The sequence below is a fragment of the Scyliorhinus torazame genome, chromosome 12 (assembly GCF_047496885.1).
Source record: "Scyliorhinus torazame isolate Kashiwa2021f chromosome 12, sScyTor2.1, whole genome shotgun sequence".
NCBI lineage: Eukaryota > Metazoa > Chordata > Chondrichthyes > Carcharhiniformes > Scyliorhinidae > Scyliorhinus > Scyliorhinus torazame.
In genome coordinates, this window is record NC_092718.1 from 95969305 (window position 1) to 95991661 (window position 22357).

At 50.0% G+C, this 22357-nt stretch overlaps 1 protein-coding gene across 2 annotated transcripts in view; it reads right to left on the reverse strand.

Annotated features, from left to right (window-relative positions):
- Positions 1-5602: 5602 nt before the first annotated feature.
- The window catches only part of LOC140386577 (cell adhesion molecule CEACAM6-like), a 64635-nt gene continuing 47880 nt past the window's right edge, over positions 5603-22357 (reverse strand). For both annotated transcript variants that reach the window (XM_072469018.1, XM_072469017.1), the window contains 6 exons: positions 20710-20982; positions 19337-19612; positions 15042-15143; positions 8859-8926; positions 8003-8101; positions 5603-5730 (listed from right to left, as the gene is read on the reverse strand). In XM_072469018.1, coding sequence (XP_072325119.1) covers positions 5632-5730; positions 8003-8101; positions 8859-8926; positions 15042-15143; positions 19337-19612; positions 20710-20982 — 917 coding nt within the window. In that variant the 3' untranslated portion in view covers positions 5603-5631. The remainder of the gene's footprint in view (positions 5731-8002; positions 8102-8858; positions 8927-15041; positions 15144-19336; positions 19613-20709; positions 20983-22357) is intronic.

Here is a 22357-nt window from a genome sequence, read left to right on the forward strand (position 1 = left end):
CCTCTGACAGTGCAGCACGCCATCAGTACTGACCCTCTTGACAGTGCAGCACTCATTCAGTACAGATCCTCTTGACAGTGCAGCACTCATTCAGTACTGATCCTCTGACAGTGCAGCAATCCCTCAGTACTGACCTTCTGACAGTGCAGCACTCCCTCAGTACTGACCCTTTGACAGCGCAGCACTCCCTCAGTCCTGACCCTCTGACAGTGCAGCACTCCCTCAGTACTGACTCTCTGACAGCGGAGCACTCTCTCAGTACTGACCCTCTGACACAGATGCGCTCCCTCAGTACTTACCCTTTGACAATGCAGCACTCCCTCAGTACTGATCCTCTGACAGTGCAGCACTCCCTCAGTACTGACCCTCAGACAGTGCAGCATTCCCTCAGTACTGGCCCTCTAACAGTGCAGCACTGTCTCAGTACTGATCCTCTGACAGTGCAGCACTACGTCAGTATTGACCCTCTGACAGTGCAGCACTGTCTCAGTACTGACCCTCTGACAGTGCAGCACTCCCTCAGTACTGACCCTCTGACAGTGCAGCACTCTCTCAGTACTGACCCTCTGACAGTGCAGCACTCCCTCAGTACTGACCCGCAGACAGTGCAGCATTCCCTCAGTACTGGCCCTCTAACAGTGCAGCACTGTCTCAGTACTGATCCTCTGACAGTGCAGCACTACGTCAGTATTGACCCTCTGACAGTGCAGCACTGTCTCAGTACTGACCCTCTGACAGTGCAGCACTCCCTCAGTACTGACCCTCTGACAGTGCAGCACTCTCTCAGTACTGACCCTCTGACAGTGCAGCACTCCCTTAGCACTGACCCTATGACAGTGCAGCACTCCCTCAGTACTGACCCTCTGACACTGCAGCACTCCCTCAGTACTGACCCTCTGACAGTGCAGCACTCCCTCAGTACTGACCCTCTGACAGTGCAGCACTACGTCAGTATTGACCCTCTGACAGTGCAGCACTGTCTCAGTACTGACCCTCTGACAGTGCAGCACTCCCTCAGTACTGACCCTCTGACAGTGCAGCACTCTCTCAGTACTGACCCTCTGACAGTGCAGCACTCCCTCAGTACTGACCCTCAGACAGTGCAGCATTCCCTCAGTACTGGCCCTCTAACAGTGCAGCACTGTCTCAGTACTGATCCTCTGACAGTGCAGCACTACGTCAGTATTGACCCTCTGACAGTGCAGCACTGTCTCAGTACTGACCCTCTGACAGTGCAGCACTCCCTCAGTACTGACCCTCTGACAGTGCAGCACTCTCTCAGTACTGACCCTCTGACAGTGCAGCACTCCCTTAGCACTGACCCTATGACAGTGCAGCACTCCCTCAGTACTGACCCTCTGACACTGCAGCACTCCCTCAGTACTGACCCTCTGACAGTGCAGCACTCCCTCAGTACTGACCCTCTGACAGTGCAGCACTCCCTCAGTACTGACCCTCTGACAGTGCAGCACTCCCTCAGTACTGACACTCTTGACAGTGCAGCACTCCCTCAGTACTGACCCTCTGACAGTGCAGCACTCCCTCAATACTGACCCACTGACAGTGCAGCACTCCCTCAGTACTGACCCTCTGACAGTGCAGCACTCCCTCAGTACTGACCCTCTGACAGTGCAGCACTCCCTCAGTACTGACCCTCTGACAGTGCAGCACTCCCTCAGCACTGACCCTCTGACAGTGCAGCACTCCCTCAGTACTGACCCTCTGGGCACCCACATTCCTGCCAACTGGAAACTCTTTCTCCTTATTTACATTCTCCAAACTCTCCCTCAACATTTTGAATGTCTCAATTAAATCTCTCCCTAAACCTTCTTTGCAGTACAATCCCAGTTTCTCCCATTCTCTCCATCATTAACTAAAATCCCTCATTACCCTGGGCAATCTAGTCAATCCTCTGCACGCCCTCCTTGATTGGCTTGTGTCAAATGTCAGACAGTGGGCAACACTGCCCTCAGCTGTGTGAAACCAGGACTGCAGGAGGGAACTGAACAACCACCTTGCTAAGTGAATGAGCGACTAACTGGATTTGCATTATTGGTCCATGTGCTGAATATGGACTGGTGCTGCCCGCAGCGCTGGGCGCTGAGCGAAAGGCTTGTTTCAAACAGGTTTTAGCCCTTCTCTGTGAAGGCCTGCATTTACATAAGTGCATTTTCAACACCTCGAGGACCCGTGGCCCTCCAGATGGCCAAATTAGCTCTTCTTTGCGGCATGCAGGCAAAACATCGGAATATTTAGCACACAAGAGGATCCCACAAACAGCAACCCGCCAAATAAGTTAATCTGCCAGCTTTTTTCCAGCGAAAAGTCATTGTTTATCAAGAGATGTATTTTGGACTCTCAGGACTGGGATAAACCACGCTCCACCCCAGCTTCTTCTAAATCGTGGTCGTGGGATCTTTACCTGACATACTATTCGGACTTTGTTACAACAGAACCCAGAAGCGCATTTCTGACTGCACTGCACTCATTTGCAGGGAGCTGTACGGTCGGATGGGGTGAGGGGGCAGTAGTGGTGCGGGGAGTCGGTGTTGCATCTTGGATTACAGAGATTCAGTCTGAGGGGTGGGTTGTGAGCCCACAGCCTCCCAGCTCAGAGGCGAGTGTGCCGCAAACCGGGTAAGGCCTGAGATTCTGGAAAGCACAGGGTCCTGATACATCGAGACAATCCCCCCAGAGTCCAATCAATGGGAATCGGACGGTTTCCCTCTTTCAGGATGGCTTCGACCCCTCAAACAAAACCCACCTCTCCCCCAGGGAATCGACGGGGTTTGCATTAGATATAGAAGATAGGAGCAGGAGGCCGCCTTTTGGCCCTTCGAGCCTGCTCCGCCACTTATCACGATCATGGCTGATCATCCAACTCAATAGCCTAATCCTGCTTTCTCCCCATAACCTTTGATTCCATTTGCCCCAAGTGCTATATCTAGCCGCTTCTTGAATGTGTTCAATGCTTTAGCATCAACTACTTCCTGTGGTAATGAATTCCACAGGCTCACCACTCTTTGGGTGAAGAAATGTCTCCTTATCTCTGTCCGAAATGGTTTACCCTTAATCCTCAGACTGTGACCCCTGGTCTGGCCACACCTATCATTGGTAACATCTTCCCTGTCTAGTCCTGTTAGAATTTTATAAGTTTCTATGATATTCCCCCTCATTCTGAACTCCAGAAAAAATAATCCTAACCTAGTCAATCTCTCCTCATTTGACAGTCCCGCCATCCCTGGAATTTGTGTGTTAGTCACCACTGATGTATTATACTGTATATATATGGGTTTTTCGGTAAGGCCCCTGTACTACAGGTACGGGGGTAGATCCCTGCCTGCTGGCTCCGCCCAGTAGGTGGAGTATAAATGCGTGTGCTCTCCGTACAGCAGCCATTTTGTCAGCTGCTGTAGGAGGCCACACATCTGTGTAATAAAGCCTCATTACATTCTACTCTCGTCTCGTCGTAATTGATAGTGCATCAGTCTGGTAAACCTTCGCTGCACTCCCTCGAGAGCAAGAACATCCTTACTCAGAAAAGGAGACCAAAACTGCACACAATATTCTAGGTGTGGCCTCACCAAGGCCCTGTATAATTGCAGCAACACATCCCTGCTTCTGTACTTGAAACTTCTCGCAATGAAGGCCAACATACTATGTTAGATGTTAGACTGCGGATGAAGGGGATAGAACTCGGGGTCAGTCTCAATTTTTCATTACGGACACTTCAGGGAAATAAATATTGGTTAAAGAAGGGGCAAAAATTTGGCTTTTTGCGTAGGTTGCACCCAAGTTCACACTGAGTTACTCAGAACAGGATTCCCAGTCTCTGACCTGCTCTGGTAGCCACAGTATTTATATGGCTGATGCAGTCCAGTTTCTCACCTGGAGAGGAATTGGGAAGTGATGAACCAGTGTTGCTACAAATAAGAGCGTTTCACGAAAGCACTTCAACCAGTGGTGAAATAAATTTATCACAAACAACGATCATTTTAATCACAGACATTGTTAGCACCCGCTTTTAAACTGGCTTTAAAATTACACTTAAAAATATATATATTGCTATGTACACTAAAGTGCAGTAATCAAAATTTGCAGTTTACACTGACCATCTTGTCAAAATGTCATCTCCTGTCTCCAGTGCCCGAAAGAACCACCTTATTTCTGGAGCCTTCTGATTTCACCATGGTGATTACAGAGTCATTAGGATGCAGAAGACCATTCAGTCTATCTAGTCCATGCTGGCTCTCTGGAGAACAATCCAGTCCATCTCATTGCCCTATTCCATCCCCGTATTTTAGCCACTTTAGTTCCTTCAACTTCCCATCCAATTTTCTTCTCAAATCGTTAACTGTTTCCACTGCCACCCCCCTCAAAGGCAGTCAGTACCATTCGCTGTGTAACAAAATTCCTTCCCCAAATTTCTTCTTTCATCTCGTGTGAAATTTCCAATCTCTCTCCACTAAGTCCGTCGGACAAGAGCTTTTCCTTCATCCTTATGAACGGCTCTGGTAAATTCCCCCCCACCCCACCGCCCACACCCTCTGGAGGACCCTTAATAAAGCGTGGGTCCGGAACTGTGCGCAAAGCTCTGGTCGCGGCCTAAGTTTATAAATACTCAGCATAACTTCCTTGACTTTGTTACTCAACGCTCATGTCGATGAAACCCAAGATTCCATTTGTTCTGTTGACCATTCCCTCGATAACTTCTGTCACCTTCGCAGATCGGTGCAGCAGATCCCTCTGTTCCAGTGAATCCGCTCTCTGATGAACTCTCTGCGTCATTGAGTCTATATTGCCTCCCCTTTGCCCGTTCGCCTAAATGCATCACCTCAAATCCTTGGTGAGGAATTCTCATCGCGGCTGAGTCGATGTTCCAGAGTGCGGGGGATTTCCTGGGCTGTGAGTTTGATATTGCCAGTTATGCATTAATGGGCCAAAGGTGGGATATCCTTCTGTCATCCCACCCCCACATCTGCTGCCGCCTATCACCACTCACCAAGGTGGTTGCCATACAACGCAAGATCTTGGGTAAATTCAGCAACAAGGGACAGACAGAGAGCAAAGAACACGGATACCGGTGGATCCTCCAACATCAAGGCACCAGCTCATCCTTTTCTTTTTTAAATTTAGAGTACTCAATTCATTTTTTCCAATTAAGGGGCAATTTAGCGTGGCCAATCCACCTACCCTGCACATCTTTAGGTTGTGGAGGCAAAACTCATGCAAACACAGTGAGAATGTGCAAATTCCACACAGACAGTGACCCAGAGCCGGGACCGAACCTGGGACCTCGGCGCCGTGAGGCCGCAGTGCTAACCCACTGCGCCACCATGCTGCCCTGGCACCAGCTCATCCTTGGCATTGGAATGTAGGACGGAATCGAAATTCTAAGAGCGACAAAGCAAAATAAAGGGAGGGGTGGGAGCAGAATTCCTTTTCTGGAACTGCGCAGGCCACGGTAACAGACGGTGAGGGTTGGTAAGAAATTTGGCACATCACCGAGAGAACACGCACCCTCCATTTTCTGTGCCAGCTGCCGCAAATTCCCCCTCCATCTACCGCCACCAGTACCCACCCCCACCCACCCACCCCGACCCTGCCGCGTGTTGGTTGTTCCAGGTCTCATCACACCAAGGTGGACAGTTGACCACTGCGGTCCGTCTGTACTGAGAAGGTGCTGACTCCTCCATCTATTGTCGAGGCAACCATTGATCCATTAGAGGGCTAGAGGGGTTGTGGGGTTGGTGACAGGGGAGAAAGATGGAGAGAAGATTAGCGTGATTGTCCACGAGCTTCCCCAAATCAGTCAACCCCACCTGCCAGCCTGAGGAACCCGAGAATAGTCCGAAGCATTCAGCCTTCATTTCAAAGGGAATGGTATATGAAAATAGGGAAGACCTGCTAAAACTATGCAGGGCACTAGTTAAGACCACACGTGGACTACTGTGAACAGTTTTGGTCCCCTTATCTCAGAAAAGATAGACTGGAATTGGAGGCAGTCCAGAGAAGGTTCACAAGGTTGATCCTGGGTATGGAGGGATTATCTTATGAGGAGAGGTTGAGTAGGTTGTCCCTGTACTCATCAGAGTTTAGAAGAATGAGAGGCAACCTTCTTGAGACAGAGAGGATTCTCAGGGGGATTTACAGGGTAGATGCTGAGAGGATGTTTCCTCTTGTGGTCGAGTCTAAGACCACAGGGCATAACCTCAGAGTAAGGGGTCACCCATTTCAGATAGAGATGAGGAGGAATTTCTTCTCTCAGAGGGTAGTGAATCTGTGAAATTCTTTACCGCTGAGGGCTGTAGAGCTGGGTCATTGAGTCTATTCAAGGCTGAGATAGACCAATTTTTAAAAAATCTGTAAGGGAATCAAAGGTTATGGGGAGAAGACGGGAAAGTGGAGCTGAGGATTATCACATCAGATCAATCATGATCTCATTGAATGGTGGAGCAGACTCGATGGGTTGAATGGCCTCCTTCTGTTCCTTCTATCTTATGGTGTTATCCTCTCAGGTCTTCTCTGGCATTCAGTAGGGTCCTGGCGGTCTTAACCTTCATATCTTGGCATCATAATCCTTAGCCAATAAAGGATATAACAATTTCCTCCCTTGCCTTCCTCAATATTCTGGGATAGATCCCATCAGGACCTGGGGACTTATCCACCTTAATACTAATGAAGGCACCCAAATTTTGATATCTACATGACCCAGAATATCTCCACACCCTTCCCTACACTCATCATCCATCTAGTCCATCTCTTTGATGAACACTGATGCAAAGTTCTCATTTAGTACCTCGCCCATTTCCTCTGGCTCCAGACATAGATTCCCTCCTCTGTCCTTGAGTGGGCCAACCCTTTCCGTGGCTACCCACTTGCTCTTTATAACAGTATAAAATGCCTTGGGATTCTCCTTAATCATGTTTGCCAAGGACCTTTCATGACCCCTTTTAGCCCTCCTGACTCCTTGCTTACGTTCCTTCTGATTTTCTTTATATTCTTCAAGGGCTTTGACTGTTCTCAGCCATCTAGACTTTAGGAATGTTGCCCTTTTCTTTTTGACTAGGCTCACAATGTCCCTTGTTATCCAAGGTTCCCGAAACTTGCCATACTAATGCTTCATCTTCACAGGAACATGCCGGTCCTGAATTCGAATGAACTGATGTTTGAAAGACTCCCACATGTCAGATGTTGATATACCCTTAAACAACCGCCCCCAATCTAAATTCTTCAGTTTCTGTCTCATCTTCTTGTCATTAGCCTTTCCCCCAATTTAGCACCTTCACCCAAGGACTACTCTTATCCTTATCCACGAGTATCTTAATACTTACAGAATTATGGTCACTATTCCCGAAATGCTCCCCTCCTGAAACTTCGATCACCTGACTGGGCTCACTTCCCAATACCAGGTCCAGTATGCCCCTTCCCTAGTTGGACTAATGACATATTGAAGGGAGTGAACATTAATGGAAAGGGTACCAATCGAGCGGGGCTGCTTTGTCCTGGATGGTGTCGTGTTCTTGAGCGTTGTTGGACTGTACTCATCAAGACAAGTGGAGAGATTTCCATTACAGTCCTGACTTGTGCCTTGTAGATGGTGGACAGGCTTTGGGGAGGTCAGGAGGTCAGTTACTCGCTGCAGAATTCCTGGCCTTTGAACTACTCTGATAAACATTGTATCTATGCGGCTGGTCCAATTCAGTTTCTAATCAATGGTAACCCCCAGGATGTTGATAGGAACATGCACTGGTTAATCTAATATTTTATTATTTTGTCATGATTGAAATAAATAAAATAACTAACCATCTGGCGAATCTACAGTTCATCCATTTCACATCCTTCTGAAGTTGAGGACCCCAGGACTCTGCACCGCATATGTATCCCAACCATACAGCTGTACCTGAACATCCCCATTCCTGTTATATTCCAGTATTAATAAATAAAGGCTGATAGTCCATCTGATATTCTTTGGATTATTTGAGCTCTGGGGGATAATTACCGGGTAGTGGCTGTATATAGACAATCGATCAGCACTGTAAATCGGAGTAGGGGCGATGCCACGCTCGACTTTAGGGTACTCGCTCATCCACGGCAGCACCTGCAAAGACAGAAGGGTTCGCCATCAAAGGTGGGTGCGGGTTCCGCGGCAGGATGAGCTCCTCAACCCTCAGCGCAAACCGATATTAAAGAGCGAATCGTGGTTTTAAAGGCTAGCCGAGTGGCAATACAAGAGCTTTGCTGCATCCGATATCCTCACTCATTGGCTCGGCATTGAAAAGGTGCATTGTGGTGTGAGGGCGAGTTACCTCTCTCGCCTGAAAAAGCTGAGGGCTGGCCCAGGAATGTGGAGCTCAGTGATCAGGCTTAATTACTACACCACCAACCTCCGTGGACCTGAAAGTCAATGATTCCAAGTTTGGAGTCTCATTCACACAGAATTGGATTGCTGGTGAAGCAGCGAGCCAGGGGTACACAGTCTCTGAAACAGCTGGACAGGAAGTGAACTTCTCCCCAGTGTCCCATTTATCTTTCAACCAACATCACTTTACAAAAAAAAAACAGGGCTTCAGGATCATTTTCACACTTCTTCTGAGGGATCTTGCAATCCACAAATACTGCTTTGTTTCCTGAAGGGAAACAATGAATAAAATGGTATGTCATTGTCTCCAGACAATTTGGGGTAGCCTGGGGATGTGGGGTGGAGGTGGAGGCTGCTGACAGGCACTGTAGAAATGGAAATATTTTCCCTCTTGTCTGTTATCCCTGAATATTGAAGAAAATAGCTCGGAGCTCTGTGGAAGGTGCCGACTTGGAGTTGGGGATAACACAGAGATTCAAGGGGTGAGATCACTTACCTTTGTCTCGCTATTACTGAGGGGCTTTTTCAGGGGAAGCTTGCGAGCTGGCTTGTTCTTCTGTGTACCTGTTGGATAGGACAATGAGGATCAGTGTGACAGGCATTCAAACCCGGAAAAGTTTGTGAGAATCGCCTGGGTCGCCAAAATTTCCCACGACACCGGTCCGACGCCCTCCCACGATTCTCCCAAGCGGCGAGAACGGCCCCGTTTTTCCACGCTGCGCAGGCCGGAGAATCGCCCGAGACACCCAAAATGGCGATTCTCCGCCACCCCCCGCTATTCTCAGGCCGGGATGGGCTGAGCGGCCAGGCCAAAACGGCGGGTTCCCCCCCGGCGGCGTCCACACCTGGTCGCTACCGGCGGGAACAGCGCGGGAACGCTGGGGGGGGGGGGGGGGGGGGATCCTGCACCGGGGGGGGGGGGGGTCCTCAAATGGGGTCTGGCCCGCGATCGATGCCCACCGATCGTCGGGCCGTCCACTCTGAAGGAGGACCTCCTTTCTTCCGCAGCCCCGCAAAATTCGGCTGACATCTTCTTGCAGGGCGGACTCGGAGAAGGCGGCAACCACGCATGCCCGGGTTGGCCGCGCGGGTGATGGCAGTTATGCGGCGCCGGCCGCGTCATGTATGCGGCACTGCCTTTACGTGGCAACAAGGCCTGGTGCATGTAAATGACGCGGTCCCGCTCCTGGCCCATTATCGGGCCCTGAATCGGTCAGGATAGGGGCCGTTTTGCGCCGTCGTGAACCTCGACGGCGTTCACGACGGCATGGGCACTTCGGCGCGGGAGTGGAGAATCCCACCCAGTGTGTGTGAAATAGAGTGCGTGACTGTGATAATGTGTGTGAGTGAGTGTGTGATATTGTGTGCATGGGTGAGAGTGTGTGCGTGAGAGAGAATGTGTGTGTGTGCGTGTATGGGTGTGAGAGAAATGAGTGCATTAAAGAGAGTGTGTGTGTGAGATTGACTGTGTGAGAGAGTGTGCATGAGAGAGAATCAGTTTGAGTGTGTGTGTGTGAGGGAGAGTGTGCATGAGATAATGAGTGTGTGGGTGTGAGTGTGTGCATGCAAATAACTGAGAGAGTGTGTGTGATAGTGTGAGAAAATCAGGGTGTGCGTAATAGTGTGTGAGAGTGAGTGTTTGAGTCTATGACAGAAAGTGCGTGTGAGAGTGTGAATGTTTGAGTGTGAGTCTGTGTGCAAGAGCGAGTGAGTGGGCTAATCATCATTAGACTTTTAATTCCAGATTTTTATTCAATTTAAATTTCACCATTTGCCATGGTGGGATTCGAACCCAGGAGCCCAGAACATTACCCTGGATCTCTGGATAACTAGTTCAGTGACAATACCACTATGCGCGCGCGCGCTGGAGACTCTGCGCGTGTTTGTTTGAGACGCTGTGTGTGTTTGAGACTGTGTGTGTGAGTCTGTGTGTGTGTGTTTGAGGCCATGTGTGAGGCACTGTGTATGTGTTTGAGTCTGTGTGTGTGTGTGTGTGAGAGTCTGTATGTGTGTGAGTCAGTATGCGTGAGTCTGTGTGTGTGTCTTATAGAGTCATAGAAGTTTACAGCATGGAAACAGGCCCTTCAGCCCAATATGTCCATGCTGCCCAGTTTTTACCACTAAGCTAATCCCAATTGCCCCCATTTGGCCCATATCCCTATATACCCAGCTTTCCCATATAACTGTCTAAATGCTTTGTAAAAGACAAAATTGTACCCGCCTCCACAACTGCTTCTGGCAGCTCGTTCCAGACACTCACCACCCTGTGTGTGAAAAAATTACCCCTCTGGCACTTTTGTATCTCTCCCCTCTCAACTTAAACCTGTGCCCTCTAGTTTTAGACTCCCCTACCTTTGGGAAAAAATGTTGACTATTTTTTTATATGTTCATGGGATGTGGGTGTCACTGGCTGGGCCAGCATTTGTTGCCCATCCGTAAGGGCATTTAATAGTCAATCACAGTGCTGTGGGTCTGGAGTCACATATAGGACAGACCCAGGTAAGAAAATCGACAATGGTTTCATGGCTGTTATTAGACTTTTCATTCCAGTATTTAAAAAATTTAATTCAAATTCCAGTACCTGCCGCGGTGGGATTCGAGCCCATGTCTGGGTCTCTGGATTACTAGTTCAGTGACAATAGCACTGTGCCACTGCCTCCCCTACATCTACCTTATCTATGCCCCTCATTATTTTATAGACCTCGATAAGATCATCCCTAAGCATCCTACGCTCCAGGGAAAAAAGTCCCAGTCTGTCCAGCCTCTCTTTATAACTCAAACCATCAAATGTTTTCTGTACTATTTCTAGTTTAATAATATCCTTTCTATAATAGGGTGACCAGAACTGTACACAGTATTCCAGGTTTGGCCTTACTAATGTCTTGTACAACTTCAACAAGACCTCCCAACTCCTGAATTCAATGTTCTGACCAATGAAACCAAGCATGCCGAATGCCTTCTTCACAACCCTGTCCACCTGTGACTCCACTTTCAAGGAGCTTTGAACCTGTACTCCTAGATCTCTTTGTTCTATGGCTCTCCCCAACACCTTACCATTAACTGAGTAGGTCCTGCCCCGATTGGATCTACCGTAATGCATCACCTCACATTTATCCAAATTAAACTCCATCTGCCATTCAAGGGCCCACTGGCCCAATTGATCAAGGTCCCATTGCAATCCTAGATAACCTTCTTCACTGTCCACTATGCCACCAATCTTGGTGTCATCTGCAAACTTACTAACCATGCTTCCTAAATTCCCATCCATATCATTGATATAACAAATAACAGCGGACCCCACACCAATCCCTGAGGCACACCGCTGGTCACAGGCCTCCAGCTTGACAAACAACCCTCCACAACCACCCTTTGTCTTCTGTCGTCAAGCCAATTTTCTATCTAATTGGCCACCTCACCCTGGATCTCGTGAGATTTAACCTGATGCAACAACCTACTATACGGTCCCTTGTCAAAGGCCTTGCTAAAGTTCATGTAGACAACGTTGACTACACTGCCCACATGTACCTTCTTGATTACCCCTTTAAAAAAACTCAATCAAATTTGTGAGACATGATTTTCCACTCACAAGGTCATGCTGACTGTCCCTAATCAGTACATTCCCTCTCTAAATGCCTGTAGATCCTGTCCCTCAGAATACCTTCTAACAATGTACCCACCACAGACGTTAGGCTCACCTGTAGTCCCCATGCTTTTCCCTGCAGCCCTTCTTGAACAAAATCACAACATTTGCTACCCTCCAATCTTCAGGCACCTCTCCTGTGGCTGTCGACAATTCAAATATCTCTGCTAGGGGACCCGCAATTTCCTCCCTAGCTTCCCACAACATTCTGGGATACATTTCATCAGGTCCCAGGAATTTATCTACCTTGATGTGCTTTAAGACTTCCAGGACCTGTAATGTGTACACTCCTCAAGACATCACTCTTTATTTTCCCAAGGTCTCAAACATCCATGCCTTTCTCAACAGAGAATACCGATGAGATATATTCATTTAGGATCTCACCCATCTCTTGTGGATTCGCACGTAGATGACCTTGTAGATCCTTAAGAGGCCCTACTCTCTCCCTCATTACTCTTTTGCCATCTATGTAGTTGAAGAAGCTCTTTGGATTCTCTTTTGTCTTATCTGTCAAAGCAAACTCATGTCCCCTTTTTGCCCCCCTGATTTCTCTCTTCACTCTACTCCGACAACCTTTGTACACCTCAAGGGATCCACTGTGTGGTGTAAAGTCTGTGAGTGTGGTTGAAGCTGTGTGTGGAGCCGGTGTGGGGGGCTGGTGTGGGGGGCCGGTGTGGGGGGCCGGTGTGGGGGGCCGGTGTGGGGGGCCGGTGTGGGGGGCCGGTGTGGGGGGCCGGTGTGGGGAGCCGGTGTGGGGAGCCGGTGTGGGGAGCCGGTGTGGATGTGAGTCTCGGTATGTGTGAGTTTGTCAGTGCGAGTCCGAGTGTGTGCGCGCGCGCGCGAGTCCGTGTTTGCGTGCGCGCGAGTCCGTGTTTGCGTGCGCGCGAGTCCGTGTGCGCGCGCGTGCGAGTCCGTGTGCGCGCGAGTCCGTGTGCGCGCGAGTCCGTGTGCGCGCGAGTCCGTGTGCGCGCGCGCGAGTCCATGTGCGCGCGCGCGAGTCCGTGTGCGCGCGCGCGAGTCCATGTGCGTGCGCGCGAGTGTCCGTGCGTGCGCGCGCGAGTCCCTGTGTGCGCGAGAGTCCCTGTGTGCGCGAGAGTCCGTGTGTGCGCGAGAGTCCGTGTGTGCGCGAGAGTCCGTGTATGTGAGGCAGTGTGCATGTGTTTGCGGATGAGACAGTGTGGATGAGATTGTGTGTGAATCTCTGTGTTTGAGTCTGTGTGTGCATTTGGGGCTGTGCGAGTATTTGAGAGAGTCTGTGGCCGGGATTCTCCGACCCAGCGCCGGATCGGAGAATCCCCGGGGGGAGGCGCGAATCCCGCCCCGACGCCGACTGCCCTATTCTCCGGCACCGTTTTTTGGGCGCCGGCGGGATTCCCGCCATGCCGGTCAGGGGCCATTGACAGCACCCACCCCCCACCGCCCCCTGCCGATTCTCCGGGCCCCGATGGGCCGAGTGGCCGTATAGTTTTGGCCAGTCCCGCCGGCGTGAATTACCTCACGCACGGCGGGACCTGGCATGCAAGTGTGCGGGGGTGGCCCTGGGGGAGGGGACGCTGGGGATTCCGACCCCAGGAGGGGGCCCCGACGGTGGCTTGGTCGCGATTGGGGCCTACCGATTCTGCGGGCGGGCTGTTTCCGTGGGGGCCTTCTTTCCTCTGCGCCGGGCCCCTGTAGGGCTCCGCCATGTTACCTGGGGGCCGGCACGGAGAAGAGAGCCCCCGCGCAAGCGTGGAAATACGCCAGCCAGTCTGCGTATGCGTGGAAATACGCCGGCTGATCCGCAAACTCACGCCAGCCCTTCGGCACCGGCTGGTGCAGCAGGGGACGAGTCCGGCAGCAACCTAGCCCCCGAGAAAGGTGAGAATTCCTCACCTTGTAGGTCCGTTGACGCCAGAGTCGTTGGCGCTGGTTTTCCTGCCAACGTGGGGACATAGCACCAATTTTCAGAGAATCCCGCCCTGTGTGTGTGTGAGTCTGTGAGTGTGGTTGAAGCTGTGTGTGTGTGGGTCTCTGTGTGTGTATGAGGCTGTGTATCTGTGAGTCTATGTATTCGAATCTGTGTATGAGTCTGTGTGTGAGCGTGAGTGTGTGTGTCTGTGTATGTGCGTCTCGGTATATGTGAGTCTCTGTGTGTGTGGGTCTGTGTGGGGGTTTGGGGCTGTGTATGTGAGTCTGCGTGTGAGTCTGTGCATGTGAGTCTGTGTGCGTGAGTGTGTGTGTGAATCTCTGTGTGTTTGAGTCTGTGTGTATTTGTGTGTGAGAGTGTGTGTGAGTGAATTTAGAAGGAGTGAGTTTTTAAAAATTGGCACAGTGGTTAGCACTGTTGCTTCACAGCTCCAGACCCCAGGATCAATTCCCGGCTTGGGTCACTGTCTGTGCGGAGTCTGCATGTTCTCCCCGTGTCTACGTGGGTTTCCTCCGGGTGCTCCGGTTTCCTCCCACAAGCCCTGAAAGACTTGTTACCGTGAATTGGTTAGGTGAATTGGACATGCCGAATTCTCCCTGTGTGTACCCGAACAGGAGCTGGAATGTGGCAACTAGGGGCTTTTCACAGTAACTTCATTGCAGAGCAGTGTTAATGTAAGCCTACTTGTGACAATAAAGATTATAATAATCTATTTTACTTCCAAATTTCACACTGTATGTTAATAAGATTTCTACTTGACCGTCTGGTTCTATATAGTTGTTGTTTATTGAACGGAGGCTGGTTAAAGTCTCCTTTATCCGGTGTAATAGCAGCAATGGAAAACATTTGGCCATTCTGGTAAGTGAATTAAACTTTTAAATGAATGGTGTGTCGTGGTGAGCAGTGCGGTCAATTCAACTGCACACTCCTCCCATCCAGATCGGAACAAGATCCCACCCACCTTTCCTGAGCTCAGGTTGACGGATGTAAAATGCAGCAGGATGCTGAGGGAGTTCAGGGCAGCTAGTTCCCGAGGGTCCGAGGTCTTCCGCTGGGAGAAGCAGGGAGCATTATAGAGAGATCCCCATCAACAACACTCGCAGTGATTGACCAGGGACTGGAGCTATACTCACGCTTACGCCTAACCAGGAAGACAATCAGCAAGATCAGGAGGAGCAAGGCAGCGGCAGCTCCGATGGCTATTCCCACGACTGCACCCACACTCAGACAGTAATCTGTGGGAGAGAGAGAAAAACATTATAAACAGCCGTCATATTGGATTGGAGAAGCAGAGAGTGATGAGACCAGTTCACGGGATGAGACTGATTACGGAGATCATTCTGGGCTTTTCACACGTCCTGTGGGATCATGTCCCTACTGTTCCCTGCAATCATCTCCTATCTCCATCTCTGAACCCTCACCCAATTATCTCTACTTCTTTATATCTCCTCTTGTTCTGCCTTTTCCTCCTCCAAACCCCCACTCTGCGACCGTCCTTCTCCACCTCCCTCACTCTTCCATCACTCATGTTTTCCCTGTCTTGGCCTCTCTCCTGCTCCTCCATATGCTTGTCTCACATGAAGAGGGGGAGGCCATTCAGTCCCTTGTGCCTGTGACACACAGGATCACATAATCATGATGGTGCAGAAGGAGGGCATTCGGCCCATCGGGTTTGCACTGGCCCTTGGAAAGAGCACCTGACATAAACCCATGCCTCCACCCTATCCCTGTAACCCAGTAATCCCACCTAACCTTTTGGACACTAAGCAGCAATTTAGCATGGCCAATCCACCTAACCTGCACATCGTTGGACTGTGGGAGGAAACCGGAGCACCCGGGGGAAACCCACGCAGACACGGGGAGAAAGTGCAAACTCCACACAGACAGTCACCCGAGGCCGGAATTGAACCTGGGACCCTGGCGCTGTGAGGCAGCAGCGGTAACCATCATGCAATCAAGCCACCCTAATGCCATGCCCTGCTATACCGCATGCCCCAGAACATTTGTTTTTAATCTAATGTCCTCTTGAATGCCTCGATTGCACCCGCCTCCCCCACACTTCCAGCCAGTGCATTCCGGACCTGAACCACTCACTGTGTGGCAAAGGTTTTTTCCTCACATCACATTTGCTTCCTTTGTAAATCACTTTAAATCTGTGCCCTCTCATTCTCGATCCTTTTACGAGTTGGAACAGCTTCTCCCTGTCGACTCTGTCCAGCCCCCTCATGATTTTGAACATTTCTGTCAAATCTCCTCTGAGCCTTCTTCTCTCCAAAGAGAACAGTCCCAACCTCTCCAATCTAGCCCCATAACTGAGGTTTCTCATCCTTGGAGCCATTCTTGTAAACCTCTTCTGCGGTCTCTGCAATGTGTTCACATCCTTCCTGTAGTGTAGCACCCAGAACTGTACACAATATTCCAGCTGAGGTCTAACTAGTTCCTTATACAAGTTCAGCATAACCTTCTTGCTCTTATGCCCTTATTGATAAAGCCCAGAACAATACATGCTTTTTTAACTGCTCTCTCCACCTATCCTGCCACCTTCAATGATCTATATACATATACACCCAGGTCCCTCTGCTCCTGCACCCCCTTCAGAATTGTACAATTTATTTTATATTGCTTCTCCATGTCCTTCCTGCCAAAATGCATCACCTCACACTTCTCCACATTGCACTTCATATGCCACCTGTCTACCCACTCCCCCAACTTGTCTATCTCCTTTAAAAATTCTATAATGTCCACTTCACAGGAACAGGTGGAGCTCATACAACCACTTGAGCCTGTGACACAGTAACAGGGGGAGGACATTTAGATCCTCAAAGCAGTTACACGGAAGGATGAGGCCATTCTGCCCATCCAGGAGAGATCCATGGTTTGGAATCTAATTGTGCTTTATATGTCAAATAAGGGATGCCCAACAGTGAGTTACAGAATGGAAACTAATTGAGAGGATCAGGAGGTTTATATATAGAATAATAGATACCCAGCAGTGACTTACAGACTGGAATTTAATCAAGGGGTTTGGGGTGGTTTATGTATAGCATAACAGATAGCTGGGAGTGTGCTACAGACTGGAATCCAATCAAGGGGTTCATAAGACCATAAGACATAGGAGCAGAATTGGGCCACTCGGCCTATTGAGTCTGCTCCGCCATTCAATCATGGCTGATATTTTTCTCATCCTCATTCTCCTGCCTTCTGCCCATAACCTCTGATCCCCTTATTAATCAAGAACCTATCTATCTCGGTCTTAAAGGCACTCAGTAATTTGGCCTCCATAGCCTTCTGCGGCAAAGAGCGTGGGAGAAAAACGGAGCACCCGGAGGAAACCCATGCAGGCACGGGGAAAACGTGCAGACTCCGCACAGACAGTGACCCAGCGGGGAATCGAACCTGGGACCCTGGCGCTGTGAAGCCACAGTGCTAGCCACGTGTGCTGCCCACTAGGCCTCCTGCACGGGGGCATCTCTCCGAGCGCTGGCACCGCACCACTCCTGGCCCCATACGCACACACTACAGGAGCCCAGTGGTAATGGCCGCACTAAGGACATGGAACCAGTTCGGGTGCCATTTAAAGCTTGGTGAGATGTCCATAGAGGCCCCATTCTGCAACAACCATAGGTTCACACCAGCGAGGATAGACACCACACTTGGAACAGGGAGGAAGGACAGAGGGACACTGACAGTAGAGGACATGTACGTAGACAATAGACTGGCGACCCTGGAGGATCTCTCAAGAGGCTCCAACTCCCGGAAGGGAGCGAGCTCAGGAACCTGCAGCTGCGCGACCTCCTCTGCAAGGAGACTAAAACGTTGCTCCAGAGACACGGACACACATTTCTGGACACAATAGTGTGGCTGGACTGGTTAGGAAATGACAAATGTGCTGACACCTGTGGACGATTCTTGCGCCAGACTAAGCCTGATGCAGCTCAAGGTGGTGCACAGAGCACACCTTAGGAAGACACACATGAGCGGGTTCTCCCCGGAGGCGGAGGAGTGGTGCCAGGGGGGCCTGGCCAACATACCCGTATGTTCTTGTCCTGCCCCAAACAAAGGGAGTTTTGGACAGCCTTCTTCGAGGCCATGTCCAGGGTTGTGGTGGTCGAGATGGAGCCGTGACCATCTGTGGCAGTCTTCGGCGTATCAGAGCACCCAGAGCTTTGGACAGGGAAGGGGGTGGATGCCCTGGTCTTCACCTCACTGATCGCCAGGCAGAGACTTCCGCCAGGCTGGAAGTTGGCAGCGCCACCCAGAGTCACGGAGTGGCTCTCAGACCTGGCCGAGTTCCTGAAACCATATTTAAAAAATTCTTAATAAGAGGGTCCGAGGAGACCCTCTTCCGAGGAAGAAGTTCACAAACCTCTTTGCAAACTTTTCGCAACCAGCAAATAACTAGAGTCGGGTGGGGTAGCAGATAGGAAGGGAAGGCGAGGTGGGGTGCGTAGGAAGTGGGAAGGGGGCAGCGAGCACCGCCTGGATGAAAGGGAGCTCGCGTATAGAAGAGACGAAACGGGGAGGAAGATCATTCTCAGGAGTGGACACAGATCACACCACACGTGTCAAACCGGGAAGGCGGACCATCCGAATGCAAGGGGACTCGCTCACTCCAACCCCACCCAACAAAACAAAAGTAATCATAAACAACGTAAAGTCCTGGCAGTAATTATAAATACATATGCAAAGTTATGTATAATTCTCATTATTAAATATTGAAAGTCCCAATAATAATTTGTTTTAAAAAAACTGTATGTAACAAAAAAACTTCTGTAATAAGGTAGGGAATGATAGTACTGGGACTACTGCCACAGACGCGGTGTCAGCTTGCGATACTTGTGTTGGTGTTGTTATCATTTTGATTATTAGTACTGTTTTTATATAGTTCTGCAAAGTTTTGATATTAAATTAAAAATTAACAGATACCCGGGAATGAGTTAGAGACTGGAATCTAATCGAGGGGTTCAGGGTGGTTTGTATATAGAATAACAGATACCCGAGAGTGCATTAGAGACTGGAATCTAATCGAGGGGTTCAGGGTGGTTTATATATAGAATAACAATTACCTGGGAGTGAGTTACAGACTGGAATCTAATCGAGTGTTTTGGAGTGGTTTATATATAGAACTTTTTAAAAGTAAATTTAGAGTACCCAATTCTTTTTTTCCAATGAAGGGGCAATTTAGGGTGGCCTATTGACCTACTCTGCACATCTTTTTGGGTTGTGGGGTGAAACCCATGCACACACGGGAGAATGTACAAACTCCACAAAAACAGTGACCCGGGGCCGGGATCGAGCCCGAGTCCTCAGTGCTAACCACAGTGTCACCATGCCGCGCTGGTTTATATATAGAATAACAGGCATGCGGGAATGTTTATGGATTGACAGATAATCTGCAGACGGTCAAAGTGTTTTGTGCCACACTGACCAACAATGATGATTTGAGAGGACGTTGATATCTGATTGGTTGTTCTGAGATTTCTGGCGATGCAGGTATAATTGCCTGTGTCCTTAGCCCCCGTGCTGTTGAATGGAACGGTGCTCCCTTGTTGAAGACGCTGCCCATTGTGAAGCCAGGTGAAAACAGCGACTGGCACAGATGCGGCTTCACAGGATAAGCTGCCACTCCTTCCCAATAGGACTTGATCAGGGACTACACAGTCTGACTGAAAATCTCTCCGGATTACTGCTGCCTCCGGACCGTCTGTGGAAGAAAAGAAATACACTTCAACTCGCGGCTGGGATATGAATGAAAGATTCACACATCCTGCCACACTGACCAGGATTAAGGCATCCCATCCAAAAAAGTCCCTTGTGATTCAGGAGTGTCAGTATGCGCGTGTGTATGTGTCAGTGTGTGTTTGTATGTCTGGGTTTGTTAGTGTGTGCATGAGTATATATCTGGAGTATGTGAGTGCACGTGTGTGTGTCTGGGTGCTTGTGGGAGTGTGTTTCTGAGTGTGTGAGTGTAAGTGAGCGTGTGTGTGCGAGTGTGTGCGAGTCTGTGAGTGCGTGCGTCAGTGTGTGGATCTGAGTATGTGTGTCTGGGTGTGCGAGTGAGTGAGCTTGTGTTTGAGTGTGAGTGTGTTTGTCTGAGTGTGACTGTGTGAGTATGTATGTGAGTGTGTGTGAGTTTGCATGCGAGTGTGTGCGAGTGCAGGTGCGAGTATTTGTATGCCTGAGTGTGTGTACTTTTGAGGGTGTGTGTGACTGTGTGTGAGAGAGACTGGGTGTTTGTGTGCGCATGAGTGAGTATGTGTGACTGTGTATTTGTGTGCATATGTGTCTGCGTCTACAAAAGTATGCTTGTGTCTATGCTTGCATGTATTTGTGTGGGTGTGTCTGTGTTTGAGTGTATGCGTGAGCCTGTGTCTGTGTGAGCCTGTGTTTTTGTGTGAGTGTGTATCTGTGTTTGTGTGGTGTGTGAGTATGTGTGTCTGGTGTGTGAGTGTGTGTGAGCTCTGTTTGTGTGTATGTGTGAGCCCTGTTTGTGTGTCTGTGTGAGCGTGTGTTTGTGTGAGTGTATCTGTGTTTGTGTGGTGTGTGAGTATGTGTGTCTGGTGTGTGAGTATGTGTGTGAGCTGTAAGTGTGTGTGTGAGCTCTGTGTGTGTGTGTGAGCCTGTGTCTGTGTGAGCCTGTGTGTTTGTATCTGTGTTTGTGTGGTGTGTGTGTGAGCGAGTGTGTGTCTGTGTTTGTGTGAGCCTGTGTGTTTGTATCTGTGTTTGTGTGTGTGTGAGCTGTGAGTGTGTGTGTGTCTGTGTTTGTGTGTGTGAGCTGTGTGTTTGTGTGTCAGTACTTACAAAAGACAGTGAGGAGTTGACTGTTGGAGTTGGTACTGATGGGGTTGCGTGCAGTACAGGTGTAGGAACCAGAATCATCTCGACTCAGTGTCTGGATCCGGACTATATTGTTGGTCACGGTTATCCGGCTGCTGTTGAACAGATTGCTGTTCCCCTTGCTCCATGAGAAGGTCACACTCGACCCAGAAATGACAGTACATCTCAGCACGACTTCTGCAACCCCCTCAAACACTTCATTGGGAGACAACGTAATCGACACATTGGTGATTGGAACTGCACAAAGAAGAATGGATAGAATCCACAGCATCAACATTGTCCCAGTATGTAGTCCCCAGCTTAGAGCAGGGAGTCGGGGTTAAACCCACATTCCTAAAATTTCAGCAAAAATATCAGCATGAAGTGCTCCACCAGTACTGACCCTCTAACATAAGAACATAAGAACTAGGAACAGGAGTAGGCAATCTGGCCCCTCGAGCCTGCTCTGCCATTTAATGAGATCATGGCCTCTGACAGTGCAGCACTCCCTCAGTAGTGACGCCCTGACAATGCAGCACTCCCTCAGTACTGAGCCTCTGCCAGTGCAGCACTCCCTCAGTACTGACCCTCTGACAGTGCAGCACTCCCTCAGTACTGACCCTCCGACAGTGTAGCACTCCCTCTGTACTGCCCCTCTGACAGTGTTGCACTCCCTCAGTACTGACCCTCTGACAGTGCAGCACTCCCTCAGTAGTGATGCCCTGACAGTGCAGCACTCCCTCAGTACTGAGCCTCTGACAGTGCAGCACTCCCTCAGTACTGAGTCTCTGACAGTGCAGCTCTTCATCAGCACTGACCCTCTGACAGTGCAGCACTCCCTCAGTACTGAGTCTCTGACAGTGCAGCACTCCCTCAGTACTGAGTCTCTGACAGTGCAGCACTCCCTCAGTACTGAGTCTCTGACAGTGCAGCACTCCCTCAGTAGTGACGCCCTGACAGTGCAGCACTCCCTCAGTAGTGACGCCCTGACAGTGCAGCACTCCCTCAGTACTGAGCCTCTGACAGTGCAGCACTCCCTCAGTACTGAGCCTCTGACAGTGCAGCACTCCTGCAGTAGTGATGCCCTGACAGTGCAGCACTCCCTCAGTACTGAGCCTCTGACAGTGCAGCACTCCCTCAGTACTGAGTCTCTGACAGTGCAGCTCTTCATCAGCACTGACCCTCTGACAGTGCAGCACTCCCTCAGTACTGAGTCTCTGACAGTGCAGCACTCCCTCAGTACTGAGTCTCTGACAGTGCAGCACTCCCTCAGTACTGAGTCTCTGACAGTGCAGCACTCCCTCAGTACTGAGTCTCTGACAGTGCAGCACTCCCTCAGTACTGAGTCTCTGACAGTGCAGCACTCCCTCAGCACTGACCCTCTGACAGTGCAGCACTCCCTCAGCACTGACCCTCTGACAGTGCAGCACTCCCTCAGTACGGAGTCTCTGACAGTGCAGCATTTCTTCTGTGCTAAAGGTGGGTGTTAACAGGCGGTTTTGAATATGGGCAAGGGGATTCCAACACTTTTACCTTTGGACTCAGAGCTGGAGGTGGCACCCACTGACTTTGAGCAGGAAGCAGGATTTCCGGGATGGGGGTATGTGGGTCAGATTAACATACTCGGAAGAGA